General features: G+C 41.8%; 1 protein-coding gene across 1 annotated transcript; it reads right to left on the bottom strand.

Moving 5' to 3' along the window:
* Positions 1 to 214: 214 nt before the first annotated feature.
* Positions 215 to 16,064, bottom strand: GPN1 (GPN-loop GTPase 1). Its single transcript, XM_081943135.1, has 14 exons — positions 15,903 to 16,064; positions 15,694 to 15,787; positions 14,020 to 14,059; positions 13,746 to 13,812; positions 12,881 to 12,918; positions 11,011 to 11,089; positions 10,825 to 10,919; positions 9,305 to 9,350; positions 6,152 to 6,298; positions 5,862 to 5,944; positions 4,530 to 4,569; positions 3,116 to 3,209; positions 1,678 to 1,797; positions 215 to 617 (listed from the first exon to the last, which is right to left on the bottom strand). The coding sequence occupies exons 1-14, from the start codon at positions 15,999 to 16,001 to the stop codon at positions 532 to 534; spliced, it is 1,128 nt and encodes a 375-aa protein (XP_081799261.1). The 5' UTR covers positions 16,002 to 16,064; the 3' UTR covers positions 215 to 531.
* Between the last annotated feature and the right edge of the window lie 348 nt (positions 16,065 to 16,412).

The raw sequence follows: 16,412 nt of genomic DNA, 5'->3' as shown, positions 1-16,412 counted from the left end.
GTAATTTTCCAGCCTTTTTTTGTGTTTTGTGTCTTTTTCCAGTGAATGCACCCTCAAAATGCTTAGCAAAATGACCTATCATCTCATCTCATGTTCTTGATGTCTCTAAACTCCCATGCCAGTTGTGTCTTCTCTTACTCCAGCACATACAGGTGGTGGGGGAAAGTGAAGTGCCAATAATTAAGCTAGAAGAAAAGATCAGCCACCAAGAAAATGTAGTAGAATAGATATTTGCTAATAATTTACAAAACAGTAACAGACATGATAGGTAAAATTCACAACAGAGACAAGATCCCTCAAAGTCATATTTCTTTTGCCAACAAGTGATGATGTCTCATCTGTGAAAATGATCATCCGGTTTTGGCAAACTGCTTTAGTCTCCCACTGAAAAAAGTTGCCATGGAAAGAAGTCGATAGCCTTGGGTCAAGGGAACCAGACGGGTTGCCTTAGATGGCAAAGAGTTGGGGCTGTTTCATAGCTCTGGGTTCTTCAGTTTCTGCATCCAAGCATGCAACTGTCCTTGTTCTCTTCTACTGGTTGCTTCTGGTCGAATAGTGCAGCTTAGCTTCTTGCAAGAAGTTTTGGAAGGCAGGTTCTTCATGGCTTTCCTCCGTCACTGTAGCAGAAAACAGAAGAGATTTGTCTGAAACGGTATAGGGTTTCCTGCCTAGGCAGGGGGTTGGACTAGAAGACCTCCAAGGTCCCTTCCAACTCTACTATTGTATTGTATTGTTAGCAAAGAGAGTCTCATCAATGCCTTGGGACCCAAAATGCCCTCGTAGAAACCAGCACCACCATGTCCCAAAGGTGCTTTTTCAAGAGGCCACTGGACCTTCTGTTTTTTTTTTTAAATTTGGAGACGTTTCGCTTCTGTTTTTTTATTTGGAGACATTTCGCTTCTCATCCAAGAAGCTTCTCCAGCTCAGTCATTCCCCACAATGCTGTCAGAGCTGAAGAAGCTTCTTGGATGAGAAGCGAAGCGTCTTCAAAGAAAAACCAGAAAGACCCATGGCCTCTTGAAAACGCACCTTTGGGACAACCATGACCTGGATGACTGAGAATCTCCATAGACATTCAGCATCCACATAATCCTTCGCTGGATTGTAGAATGAATATAAAACAGAGTATCTATTTATTTATTGAATTTCTACACTACCCATCTTTCTAATACAGTAACTCTGGGCAGCTTACAGTATAAGAAGTTAAAAAGGGCAAAAAAAGAATTAAAATAAAAAGTTACAACTTAAAAACCAAGATGATGGGCAGCCCTGGGTGGGGAATCTTCTCTATCCCATCAGCCATTCCAGATGTAGTGGGTCCCTGTTGAGCCCCAGGCCAAGAAGCAGAGCCACGTTTTTAGGCCAGGAGTTTGGAGGTGGATCTCACCTCTGATAGGAGAATATTCCAGAGGGTAGGGACCATAGCAAAAAAGGCTCTTCACCTGGACTCCACCAGCCCAAGGTTTTGGGCCACTGGGATACAAAGTAGGTCCTTTCCACTGGAACAAGTGGGGCAGGTTAATGCCAACCCCAGATATCCTGGACCCATGCCATACGTGGGTTTTAAAGGCAATGACTTTACTATAAAAAACTCCATGTAAAGCAACTGATGGAAAAATCTGCCCACCGTCCCTCTTAACTTGCAATTTTTATTTCCTCCTATTCCTTCCGAATTACCTTTATGATCAATGTCATCGGTATCACTGTCTTGGGCCTCTTCCTCCTCCTCCTCTGGATCCAAAGTTCCTCGTGTCAAAATCAGTTCTGATGGGCCTAATGAAGATTCTGCCACTGAACCTTTGGACCAAAATCAAACCCAAAAGCAATTATTCCATTTTCTTCCTGTGCAGTAGGATGAACACCCTGCCCTGGAGTTCCTCAAACACTACAAGGTCAGGAGGCTGTGTGTCAATGCCTAAATGAGGGCTCTGGGCAGTTTTAGAAAGTTAGCAAGGCAGCAACAATAGTTGCTTAAGTCCTACAGCTATGGCATAAGACCTTGCCAGATCCCTTAGGTAAGTACCATAAGTAAGCCAACGTATATAAATTCTACCAGTAGCCCCTCCTTTTCTTCTTCGGTGCTTCCCTGTGCAACCCAACTATTTCCCAAACTATATCCTCAAATATTGAGTGGAGCAGATAAAATGATCAGGTTGCTCCCAGTTCGGCCGAACCGGTAGTGGAATTCAGGCCTGGGTCACAGAACCAGCACCAACCCAGGCCTGCCATGCTCCCGAACCAGTTCCCTCGCCACCACTGGGCCGCCGCCATTTTGTGTCCTAGTGACTGCGTGTGCGCAGTTCACTGTAAATCGTTCTGCGCATGCATGAAGAACAATGTACATTTAACTGCACACATGCGCAGCGCGCGCCTGGCGCGCGCCTTGCAAACCGGTAGTAAAACCAGAGCAACCCACCCCTGAAAATGATGAGCCTGAACCTACTTTTAAATACTGCTTTATGGCTTGTTGGCTTATTTATTAATCAAAGTTATATAGGTGTCCATCTCACCAAAAGTGACTCCGGACAGCACACAACGAAACAAAATAATGTAAAAAATTACAGATAAAAGAATCCACGCTGATAAAAATCATTAAAGAATAAGATACAAACCGTAGGTGATGAGAGGGATAAAAATGCCGACCACAACATTTGAACCATATTGGCGAGTCTCCTGTACCTTGGGAATCCCAGGCTTGATAACATAATGAGGTCTTGAGGCCTATCAAAAGGGATGGGGCTAATCTAATTTTGGGGGGGGGGATGGATGGCAGCCGCATGGCAGAGATAGCACATCTTCTGGGGCCAACCAAATGTAGTGGGACCCTAGTTGATAGGGTCCCACAACATGCCAGATCTGCTGGGGGTAGGGCTGACATAACCAGGGAGAGGCAGTCCTTCAGAGAGCCTGATCTCATGCCATTAGGGGCTTTAAAGGTTAAAAATGGCACCTTGAATTGGACTTGGAAGCAAACTGGCAGCCAACGCAGCTCACATAGTAGAGGTGTAACATGCTGTTCTAGGAGTGCACCTAACTGCCCATTCCACTGTATTCTGTACAAGCTGAAGCTTAAAATTGTTTTTCAGGGACAGCCTCTGTAGAAGTACTCATGTACCTGAAACCGCTGGGCTGTTCTCCATAGCAATAGGCTCCATATCTCTCCGTAAACTTTTCAGTTGTTCTTCCTGCTGCTGCTTCTGAGCTCTTTCCTGTAAATGAAGAGAGAGCATTCCAGTAACACGTTTCCCCCCCCCCCCCTATGCGTTTGTATCTCAATTTGCTCTCACGCTGGAACATAATACGACATGAATGTAGTTTTCAGATTACCTCCTAGCGTCTTCATTTCAGTAAAATTCTCTTGGATCCTTTAAGTTGTAATTGTATCCCACCCCTCTCTTGCCTTTCAAGAGAGGCAAAAAAAAATGAACAGAAACCCAACCCTGCCTTAAGGACTAAAACTAAGAAGGAAGATGTTTGGAATGCTTAAGGAGTTGTCAGTGAGAAATGGCGAGAAACACAGTTATCTTACGTACTGCATTGAGCATGTTACTTTGATTTCTTTATTTACAACATTGTTCAAACTTAGCTAATTAGGTTTATTTAATACATCTACATTAAATGAAGAACTGTGGTTTGATACATTCAGACTCCGTCATCGTGGTTTATTTAGCATGTCATGAATAAGTAAAATAACTGCTTACCACTATCTTCTTATTATTCATAGAAAAGAGATCTGGGTTCTTCCATAATTGTACATTAACCCTCATCACTGCTTTGAATTAATTTAACAATGGAAAAAGAAAGGGCTCCTGGGCCTCAGAGATTTTGGTCTCTTCACCTTAGCCCTAGGATTACTTGCTTGATTTCCTTTCCTTACACTTCTTTTATCATCGGATAGGCGAATTCGTATTTACATCTGAAGAAATGCCTTTTGGGACTGTCTATGGAGATTCTCAGTCATCCGGGTCGTGGTTGTCCCAAAGCTGCTTTTTCAAGAGGCAACTGGACTTTCTGGTTTTTCTTTGGAGACGCGTTGCCAACTAGAGGCACTAATGAGATGGTTGAATATTTTGCAAGGTTGTAGGTGACAAGAGTTGATGCTGCTAACAATTGGAGCTGAAGAAGCTTCTGGGGTGAGAAGCGATATGTCTTTAAAGAAAAACCAGGAAGTCCAGTTGCCTCTTGAAAAAAACACCTTTGGGACCTTTTAGAACTCCAATGTCAGGTATGAACAACCAGACCAATGTAGAGTTTAAACTAGCTACTCGGTGGTTCTCTTCCTATCACACAGAATCTCCCCATATTGGCAGCTTTTGTCTGGGAAAGACCAGGTAAAGCTCAAAGGTATTTGGGGGTGTTCAGACCTCTTATGTTTATATAGGAAATCCAAGCTAATTCCCTGCTTGAGCCCTCCTTCCAGCTGGGGCAGTTACTCTCCAACATCCAGCAACAAGTATGCAGACACAATTGGGGGTGGGAGAACTTACATCAGTACATCTCAGAGCATCAAAGTATATGCATGTACTTACCAATTGCTTTCTTAGGCGCTCATATTCTGGTCGATATTCTCTGAAAGAAGGAAAAAAGGGGCTTCATGTATTTACTACTGAGCACTATTTTATAGATACATACATATATAAGTGCATACATTCCAACAGACAATGTGTTTATTTGTTGAACATATATGCTGCCCATCTCGTCTGGTGGCAACTCTAGACAGCTTACAAACCATTAAAACCATTTCACATAATAAAGTTCTTCTCACATGATCAGCAGTACCGAACGGACATCACTGTTACAAGTAATCATATCAGTTTTATTGAATGCTATAGAAAGAGAGGGATTTTCCCTATAAGCCTAATATCTGCACCAAGGATGAATTATTTGGTGGTGCCCGTGAAAAGTCATTGGATCTACCTACTCTACAGTACAGCAAAAGACGTGATATGGAACTGCTCAACGGTTGAGGTCTCTAATACAAACAGCAAATAATTGATTTCTGAAGATTGTTGTGAAATCTAGTATATCCACAGGGTACAAATAACTGGAAGCGTTATTTGCCGAAACTCACTCTTTCTTTCTTTTTGCGCCTTTGAGTCAGTATGATTCCTGGTGACTGCCTGGACTAATCCTTGCAGTTTTCTTGACAAGATGTTTTGGAAATGGTTTGCCATTGCTTCCTGGGGCTGACACAATTTGACTGGCCCAAGGTCATCCAGATGCCTCAGGGCGTAAGACAGAACTAGAACTCCAGAAACTCCCAGTTTCTAGCCTGATGCCTTCATCACTACAACAAACTGGCTCTCTCTAGAGCAGTGTTTCTCAAACTTGGCGACTTTAAGTCCTGTGGACTTCAACTCCCAGAATCCCCCAGCCAGCTGGCTGGGGAATTCTGGGAGTTGAAGTCCACAGGACTTAAAGTCGCCAAGTTTGAGAAACACTGCTCTAGAGTTTCTAAGCAACCTCAAATTCAGTTGAGGTTTGCAGAGTGCAAATTCCCACTTGCTCTCTGATTCAGGTGACCTAAGTGCACAGATAAAACCCTAAGAGACCTCAATGGCTCTCAGAGAGTGCTAATGACCAGATGACTGCAAAGAAATATGATCCTTCCATTTCCTTGCCCTCATCCTGTCAGAGCTAATCCTTCCATCCTCCCACCATCCTGTCAGAACCAATGAGGCTTCTTGGGTGAGAAGTAAAATGTCTTCAAGGAAAAAAAAAAAAACCAGTTGCCTTTTGAAAAAGTTATCTTAGAAACTCAGATTCAGTATGCCCCAAAACTCGAAATATCCCTAAAGATAATGTATATTATGCCAGGCTGCTCTTGCTATTTCCTTTCCTTTCCTGAAAAAAAACCTCACCTTTCATATTCATCAACAGCTTTGGATAAATGTTCAAAAAATTCATCCATCCCTGTTCCTTGTACAGCAGAAACACCCACCACCTGCAAGAGAAAGTTGTTGATAAATTGGGTGGCTTTAGAAATATGGATTCAAATGAATTAAAAGCGCTGTCTTGCTTGACTTGCTTAACTTCAACCCATCTCTTCCTATTCAATACCAAAAACTGCATTACTCAATAACATTTTTAACAAACCCGCCTGCAGACAGAACATACTTGCACCCTTTACAGCACAAAAGAGAGCACCCACCTGAAGCGAGTTGTAGAACTCATCTAAAACAAGACTCATAGACCGAGTTAAATTACTGGCATAGCTGGTCTCCTGACTGAGGGCATCTTGAAAAGCGTCAAAGTCCTGCATCCATTCGAGTGCGAAGCTATGGTCAATGATATCTGTCTGAAAAAGAAAAATAGATAGGGCGTCTTAAGTATACATTTAAGCAAAACATAGAAACAGCTTCTGCCAAAGAAGTCTTGCCAGAATCTTAGCCATTATACTTCGTTAGCTACTGGCCCAGGAACAAGGACCAATGGCCTCATTGTACCTGCTGGTTCTCTAGAAGTGTAGGGAAAGCAGACTGATGGCTCTTCATTTCATTTGCACAGAAAAACCATGGTAAAAAAATGAAAGATTGCAGTATTATCAAAACCCAACAGGCCATCTATGAACTATTGTGATCAATTCAAAACTTTACCTTTTAAGAAGGAAGGAAACAAACAAACCGGAGCATGTTTTAGAAGCATAAAGAAAATACTGGGAAGCCTGAAAATTCCCTTTTGTAAATAGTGGTAAAAAGATACGGTTATTCAGCACAATCGGGAGAAGCAAAATTAAACCACTGGAAGGATTGACATTGGAAAACTTTTTCTCTGTGCTCCAAAGGACAGTTTTTTAAGATTAATGGCTGAGAATCTCAGCAGAGTTTAGTGGAATATTAAGACAGCAAGCTTTCATGGCTCTAGTTATATTGGAACCTGGATTCTTCAGATACTTGATTACTTTGGTATCGTTCTCAAAAAAAAAAAATTCTGACTTTCTTGATGAGATGGATAGATGAATGCAGTATTTCAAATTTTATTTATTTATTAAATTCATTGGCCATCCATCTTACCACAGAGTAACTCTGGGCAGTTTACAATAGTAAAAGGATAAAATTATATAAATCTATATACACAATACAAACAAAATACTATAAAATATAAACTCATTCCTAACTAAAAGATGGGGAGGGAGGAAATGGGATGAGCAGTGGGGGAGGGGAGGTAGTCTTTGTATTTAATATGTCAACCATTCCCCAATGTGAGCCCCCCCCCCCCCATTGGGGCCCCAAGCCAACTGGCAGAGCCAGGTCTTTAAGCTCTTGTGAAAGGTCGGGGGGATTGGAGCTCACTCCAGGGGGGGCAAGATGTTCCAAGGGGCAGGAGCAATGGCAGAGAAGGCGCTTCTCCTGGACCCACCTGCAGGAATACCCTAGCCAATGGGGCCCGCAGCATGCCTTCTCTACCGGCATGGGTGTGGTGGGCCAATCCCACTGGGATGTGATGGTCCCTCGAATGTGGTTACACAACAGTTATCTAACAACACTGTGTTACTGATAGTTTTTCTGTCCCTGCTCAAATGTTGAAATCTGGCCTTTTCACAATATTTATATATTGTTGACATTTCATAAATATGTCTAAAACAATATCAAGGTTGTTGGGAGTATACTCCTAGTGTTGGGCAGGCAATATGTCTATCTACCATGACAAAAGGTTGCTGATACTTTAAATGAGTGGATGTACTTAACAGATGCAATTATCTTTGCTTTAAGAGGAAGTCAGGAGAGCTCATTCTCTCTCTGATTCTCTCTCTGCTTGTTCTATGATTGATGACTTGATGACTGGAACATGAACTGCGACTATAAGCAATTGTTGGTTCTTTGAGTTGTATTTGGACTAATATCTACTATCACTGCTTGTGAAGCAAATTTAGTAGTAAAGCTACTTGTTTTTACTAGCAGTGTCTGTGACTCTATTCGTGTGCTTCTACTAGCAACGTTTTTCTCTCCGGCTGCACATTCCACTGTGCTATTTTCTGTCTCCCAACGGAGATACCCCCTAACAAAGGTGTTTGTCCTGATTACTCAATATCAAAGAAGATTCCAATGGTGGGATCCATTATTTTGCCCTATTCCATCTCATTTTGTATTCACTGAACTGTTTGCCATTTAATGACCACTTCAACTGTAATTTCTCTTCAAAACCATTTTCTTTTTCTTGGGAGATAACGGAAAACATGAGAGTAGCAAAAATAGCACTTAGACTTATATACCGCTTTACAGTGCTTTACAGCCAGTGGTGGTTGGAACGGGCTTGCCGGTGTCCATGTGGATGCGCGCAGCGCGTGCATGTGTCTTGGCACTTCCCCAAGCCTCCACGACACTCCAGCTGCTCAGCGGAGCGTTGCGCTGTGCATGTAAGCGCTGAAGGCCTAAAAGGACGGTATGGAGCGAGGGCGGGCAGGCCCTCCGGAGCACCGTACTGGAACGGTATCCAGTGCTTCAGGCAGGCTCCATACACTCGTACCGGGGTGTACCTCCTGCAACCCACAACTGTTTACAGCCCTCTCTAAGCGGTTTACAGTCAGCCTATTGCCCCAACAGTCTGGATCCTCATTTTACCCACCTCGGAAAGATGGAAGTCTGAGTCAACTTTGAGCCTGGTGAGATTTGAACTGCCCAAATTGCAGGCAGCCAGCAGTCAGCAGAAGTAGCCTGCAGTACTGCACTCTAACCACTGCACCACCACGGCTCATATCATATCAACGTATCATACCCTAAATATAAGTTGGATATCACAATTTAGCCTTACATTCTTGGTTGCTTCTTTGAAGAAAAAAGTCACAGAAGGTCGCAGCACTTTAAACTGAACTTCTGATCTCAAAAGAGCTAAATAAGACTAAATCTGATTAATATTTCAATGGGAGACAACCTGGAAATCCCATAGCTCAGGGGTGTCCAAACTTGGCAACTTTAAGACTTGTGGATTTCAACTCCCAGAATTCCCCAGCCAGCAGAGCTCTGCTGGCTGGGGAATTCTGGGAGTTGAAGTCCACAAGTCTTAAAGTTGCCAAGTTTGGACACCCCTGCCATAGCTACAATTAAAATGAAGTTTTCCTCCCCAACACACCTTTAATTCTGGAACAAGGCTATACAGAACATCTGTTATGCTGCCAAAACTATACAACCATCTCTACATCCTCATCAGGAGTCAAGTTTGAATAGATAGCCTTCACTTTAAAAAAAAAAAAAGAGAGAGAGAGAGAAACAAGAAGGCCTGGCAGAAAGACAGTGTTTGTTTAATATTAACAGATGATCTCATTGAGATCTAGCATGTAATTTGGGCTCTGGGACACCCCACTCACCTTGTTCATGACCACTATGAATGGGAGCTTCGTTTTGTATAGGATGCTGAAAAAAGAGCGGATAATCAGAGATAAAAAGGTGTCTCAGGCATGAAACAGTTTGTTGTTTTAGTATTTTTACTGAAAGAAAATTTTACACCATCCAAAACTACAGAAACATAAGCAAAAGAGGAAAAATGATATGAAATAAAAGGTTAGAGACAGCAAAAGACAGAGGAAAGATAGCTAAGGAAGAAGCTGCAATGTAGACGTCATGATTACTATTTCCATCTTCCAAATGATACTCCACAATATCCTTCCTGCCATAAATAATCCCTTTTAATCAGTTCATCCCCAAATCACCAGTTTGTCCATTTACAGCAAAAAGTTTATAAAGAGTCTCCAGTCTTTTTTACAAAATTGTTGTTCCCTCCTTAATCAAAGGCATGCAACTGTTAACATCCCACAATTCTGTCTTTTAATCCTTGAGGCTAGAGTATGGGGTTTTTAGTATTTGGTATTCATGGTTATCACAGGTAGTATTTTAGTGAGAGTTTACCAAGATCAGAACTTATGAAGTTCATCAAAGTTGCTACATCATTTGCCTTCAGGATACCTAACTAATTACCATTAGTTATCTTGGTAAGCCCTGGCCAAAATACTATCTGTGATAGCCATGAATGCTGCTTTTGGTTTCATGTTTATGGCATAAATGAAAAAATGAAAGATGAACTAACAATAAAAGTTGCCAATCAGAATATAGGAATTTGCTCAATACATAATGGCTTTTACTGAAGCACCACTTGTGAGAATTATTAATAAATATAGCAATAGCAGTAGCACTTAGACTTATATACCACTTCACAGTGCTTTACAGCCCTCTCTAAGCGGTTTACAGAGTCAGCCTATTGCCCCCAACAATCTGGGTCCTCATTTTACCCACCTCGGAAGGATGAAAGACTGAGTTAACCTTGAGCCTGGTGAGATTTGAACTGCCGAATTGCTGGCAGCCAGTGATCAGCAGAAATAGCCTGCAGTACTGCACTCTAACCACTGCGTCACTGTGGCTCAAATATGTTGATAACAGATAACAAATTGGGCTGTAATACTTCACCACATTCTGTTCTTAACTACAATTTAACACACTTATGTTGTCTTGGCTCTGTTGTGAAGGGCTCTACAATTATTTTAAAGATTAGTCCTTCCCATACAACCAAATTTACACCTTTCTCTGCCAGATTCTTCTGCAAGACCAAAAGGAGGAGCTTTTGGGGACAACACACAATCTGAGCAACACCCCCCCCCCCCAGCCCCCTTTTGAAGTCAGCTTTCCTGGTGTGAATGCTTGGATTTTCCCTGGCTTTTAAATTTATAATATACTTTTCTAAATACAAAGAACGTTTGTGCTGGGAAAGCCGGTTGGTGCATGTAAATAAAAAGTCTGGGAGAACAAGAACTACATTAGAATTTTTTTTAAAAACAGACCTTTATCCCACAAAGAAAAAGGGGAATTGTAAGGAAAGTGGGAAAGTGCCTCCTACCTGCAAGCATACAGCATGTTAGACATGAAGGTGACAGGATTAGTGCTGCGAGATGTGTCCATCACATAAACCACCACCGATGGGAATGAGGAAGCCTAAAACAGACATATCAGGATTATTGTTAACAAAGCATGTTTCCCCCATCCTTAATTAACTCCCAACATCAGATGAATAGAAGTCACTAACCAGGGCTTCTGTGATGATAGTGCCAGAGGCAGACCAAGTAAACACTTCAATCTGCCCAGGTGTATCTATTAGGACATACCTGCAAGAAAAAAGATTTGCTCTCTCACACACTCAGAATATACAGAAGACATTTTATTCAGATTGCGCACACAGGAGTTAGACAGTAGTGCAGGGGTGTCCAAACTTGGGAACTTTAAGACTTGTGGACTTCAACTCCCAGAATCCCCCATGCTGGCTGGGGAATTCTGGGAGTTGAAGTCCACAAGTCTTAAAGTTCCCAAGTTTGGACACCCCTGCAGTAGTGTATACTTGTCCATTGCTGTCTCTGAAATTCAAGACAGAGCCACTACCCACAGAGACAAGAACCGAGTCGAGGGTTTATGATTTCTTTTCAGAACAAAGGATGAATTTGTGAACTATTCTCTTTATCAAATCAATATAAGTGACCATTTCAGTCCAAGACTGCTGTTTTAGGAGCGATGAGGCATAATTAGTTGCTCAAAGAAATATTTCTAAAATATTTCATATGCCACTCCAGCCCTGTTTAAATCTTTTTTTAAAATTCATTTAGGAATTGAAAATACTGAGCACTCATTTCAAAATATTCCAAATCACACACACAAAAAATAAAACCCACCAAATGTTTACACCTGTGCGAGGGGGAAAAAAATGTGGGACTTCTCTCAGTATTTTGTGACTGAACATGCAATAATTTCAAATGTATCCATAGCTTTCCAAAAAGTTTGAGTTTGAGTTTATTAAATTTATAAACCGCCCCCTCTCCCCGCAGGGACTTGGGGCGGTGTACAGACATCACATATATAAAACAACAAAGCACAACACGAAAACCCAGACAAACAATGTAAACATACAGTCTGTATATTAACCCAAACTAATTAATAGTTAAAAACAATCTAAAACCAATTAAAACCCCAAAATTTAAAATTTAAAAAGCCAAAAAGGTTGGAGAACCCCATCATTTGTTAGGTCATCACAATTGATGGCTGAACTGCTTCTTTTCCAAAGAGGACTTGCCACATGCTTTGCCAGTATTTGAATCTCATTTTAAAATAATGCTGAACGCCTTCTTTTTCACCATGCCTTAGTTTTAGAACCCTGGGTCCCTTTGATAGACCCATCCAAATAGGCTTTTGACATGTTGGGTATGTCAGGCCTGCAGCGGTTCCTTTAAGAATCTTTGGCCTGCCACACTCTCTCTTCTAGCTTCATCTTTAGTATGCATATTCATTAGGGGGGGGGATAGCAATGGGTAGAATGTGTTGTTTTCAAAATAAAAAATTCCTTTCTAGAAGATCCAAGGTTATTCTTTGTCTCTGCACTTTGGCACCTGACCGGAACCAGTGGAGTGGAGAAGATAGTGTGGAAGAAGAAGATTGGACCATGTGATGGATTAGTGGGTGTGGGAACAAGATCATGAACTTTAAACTGGGTGGGAATCCTAGGTAACTTCCAGAATTGGGATTCCACAGTACGATGCCAACATGTCTGTCTTATTAAATTGGAACTTTAAGGATAGCTCTGCCTTGGACTCTGATTTAATTCTGCATGATATTTGGAACGCTGACAGGGTATTTGAGAATATACCATTTTAAATTCTAATTCTAGACCTAGAGTTCTGAGCAATATCACCGGATTATTTCTTCCAATTTACTGTTTTGCCATTTTATCATTTTGTGAGTTGCACAAGTTAAACACTAAGATAACGTTAACAAGAGCTATAAATAAAACAAAAGGTAACTTTTCCTACGTAAAGCAGGTCTATTTAAAATAAGGAATGTATGTATGTCCCTTCTTAAAAAGGGGCCTCCCAGTGGCCACCCCCTCCCTCCCAACATCAGATTTGACTCACTGGGATGCAGTCTGTCTTTTTTCAATGAACTTCATCACCTGATAAAAATTAAAGAGAAAATACAGTTTGCATACAGAAATAAAACTGGACTTTGCAGAAGAGGTACTAAAAAAGTGGCTCAGTATCACAAAATTACTGTAAGTGACAAGGCTTCAATTGTGCAGCTATAGCAATTAGACTTATATACCGCTTCACAGTGCTTTATAGCCCTCTCTAGGTGGCTTACAGAGCCAGTATATTGCTCCCAATAATTTGGGTCATTTTACTGACTTCAAAAGGATGGAATATATTACAATGGCAGTGAACATCTCCAAACTTCAGCAACGAGTAGACAACCCATGATCCCTTGGGTCATCACTTCAGAGATATATCTTTACCAGATTCCTCAACATCTTCAATGCCTTCAATAAATGTAGAGATTTATCTGCCTTGAAAATAGCCCATGAACTGTGTAGCACAGTCAAATATAGCACAGGAAATGTTTTATGACATTTTGTAATATATAATGTTTTATAAAATTTGCCGAATTTCAATTCCACAGGAATCATTGGTTTCATATTTTGGACACATTTTGTAAGTTAGCACATTTGAAGATGCCTTGGTTCAAAAGTTGTCCTCTGAAGCAAGTTGTTGATGGCAATAAGCTGATCTGTAAACCAGGAGTGTCAAACTCGTGTCGTCATGGCATCATCACATGACTTTTTTTTTTACCCTTTGCTAAACCGGCCCAAGGGCTGCGAGTTTGACACCCCTGCTGTAAACTGTTTAGTGTGTGCTGTAAAGCTCAATGGGAAAGCTTTGCTATCCCAGAATATTGAATTTTTCAGAAAAGCACACCAGCAAAATCAGTTAAGCAAACATGTACCTGGTCAAATCTTGTAGCAAAAAGATTGAGGGACGTCACAATGCCACCATTTGGGCCCAGTGCATATCTGGAGTTAAGTCAGGAAAAGTTGGAGAAATCCAATTCACTGGGTCAGCATATTCCCCAGCACAATCCCACCAGAGATCAATAGAAAGCTATACTACAGAGTCAGACACAAATGGAACAGCATGAACATCCAGCAATACACACACACAAATAAATAAAAAGTGATAATGTTACATTTTGAAGAAATAGCCAAATAAGGCAAGGATACTGCTTCATCACTTCTTTGTAATTCACTGTGTCCCGGATATCTTAAAAAGAAAAAGGAAAACAGAGAGGATGGAATTTTTACAAAGTATGATTTTAAAACAAATTTAAAAGGAGCATATTGTTGGCTTACTGTTCTTCTTGAATGTATAAACAGAACATAATTTACCTTTAAATGTAACATCCTCCCCAATGTTTCCTACTTTCTCAACACTTGTTCATCTTCTTATGTGCAGCTCTAATATTTCCACAAGACTCTCTAGTTTAGAGGTGTCAATGCGGCATCACATTGTCATCACGTGATGTATCCTGACTTTTCCCTCCTTCGCTAAATGGGGGTGGGCGTGGCCAGTGTGTGACGCATCTACTTCATGGGTCGCGAGTTTGACAGCTGTGCTCTAAGTCATGGTGTCAAACTCAATTGTGTCATGAGACGTATCACGACGCATTGCGACATTTTTTGCGTTTGAGGGGCCAGGCTGGGCGTGGCTTGCATGTGACACATCCGGCCTCAGGGCCACTAGTTTGACACCCTTGCTCTAGGTAATTTCATGTCAGGTAAACATGGAAATCATAATCTAAACACACAGATGTACAATCGATCCTAAGCAACTTTCAGCAAAGATTTAATTAATATAGGACTATAGACTAATGTATGCAAGTCTAATCAGGTGTACTCATCCATTCATATTAATGAGATCCAATTCAATATGATTTCAATTCTTTAAAACAGAATAAAACCTACCATTTATTCCTTTGTTATATACAGAACAAGCCTGCAAATACTGAGCTGCTCCAATTATGCTCTGCAATCATAAGGAGAACTATTATCTTCTCACATCTGATAGCAACTCCATTTAGTTGACAATAGTGAAGGTACTTGGAATAATAGCATCCCTGTGCGGGATACACTCTGCTTGATTTATGGCACCTAGAACTAAGGAAAGGTGAAGGAGCCACCATGCCCATATTGGTGGCCATATGGGATAAACGTGTGGCAGCTTACATACTGTGCAGTTGCTTGGATATCTGCACTCCCTAAATTTTACCCTGAACCAAAGATTTGCATGTTTGTGTGTTGTCCCCAGTTCGGGTCTGAGGCTGGTGCCGAAGCCAATGAAGGATTTTTATTGCTTTTTATTGGGATTCCCCAGGGAAAAGGACTCCTGGCCAAAATGCCAAGAACAAAGAATTAAGCAAGCTTTATACATTTTCACTATAGGAGGAGCCAGGACAAGGCAAGATAATAAGAAATATCATCCACTAAACATTTTAGTAATAATTCTACAATTTGTTCTATTGGTCCTAGGCCTTGACTAATGAATGCCCCAGAAGTTATCTAAATACACATTTCATTTGCTGCAGGTCATCTCTATTCCCAACTTTTAGCTGAAGTCTGCAAGTTGTCTAACTTGTTACTTTTACCAGCTTTCTAACTACCCATAATTGTTACAAGCTTTACACATGCATATTTCCTGTGGATAAGCATTCTTGATTCTTGCCAGACACACCCCACAATTACAGTCTTCCTGATTTACTTTCAAGTGTGTGCCATGGACCTTGCTTTATTTTAGAAGACAGCCCTTCATGTGCTTTATAGCAAAACCAATAAATACTCTCACGTTTTTCTGAAGAAAATAACTGGCCAAGCACAGAGACAACCACCGTATGTACTCACCGATATTGGCCTGGAAAGGCAGCTCGTAAACGGCGGGGTCCAGATTGATGACATACGGAGGAGAATTCTTACTATGCAGGTAGGCAATCAGCCTCTATGGAAAACAAGCCATAGGTCAGCTCAAAGGAAGCCAGCAAGGGGGGACCAAGCAGCCCTCTTAAAGGCCTCCTTCCTCCGGGGCCGATTCCCCCTTCCCGCTCCGCCCGCACCTGCACCAGCGCCGTCTTGCCAGAGCCAGCCATGCCCAGCACCAGGACGCATATTGGGGCTCCGGATGCAGAACTCGCTGCCCCGCCGGCAGCTGCCATTTTGCCGCCGTCTCATCCGTTTTCTTTGACTTCCGGGGCTTTCTCTAGCTCAAAAAAAAAGCGGGGGGGGGGAGGAAGCCGAGTTTTGACCATAGAGATACAAAAGAGAAAGAGAGAGAGGTTGGAAAAGAAGAACGGCTCCCTAAACATCGCCTCCATTGGTGGGGCATGGGAACTATTCGAATACTTTTCCTCCACTCAACGGGCTTCTCTTAAAATTAGGCTGCCGAACAATACCGCCATATTATTCTGCTACCCTGTACCGTCGCTTAGAGAACATTTTCAAAGATGCCACCCTGACATCGGCACCGGCCTGAGTCTTGCCCGAGAGGAGATCATGGCCGTTCCGGCTTTTCTCTGTCCACAGCGCAGGGTGGGGGAAACGATGGACCTAGGATTGACTTGTGGAAC

The sequence above is a fragment of the Natrix helvetica genome, assembly GCF_964273705.1.
Source record: "Natrix helvetica genome assembly, chromosome: 2".
Taxonomy (NCBI): domain Eukaryota; kingdom Metazoa; phylum Chordata; class Lepidosauria; order Squamata; family Natricidae; genus Natrix; species Natrix helvetica.
This window is presented reverse-complemented; position numbering and strand designations above follow the sequence as displayed.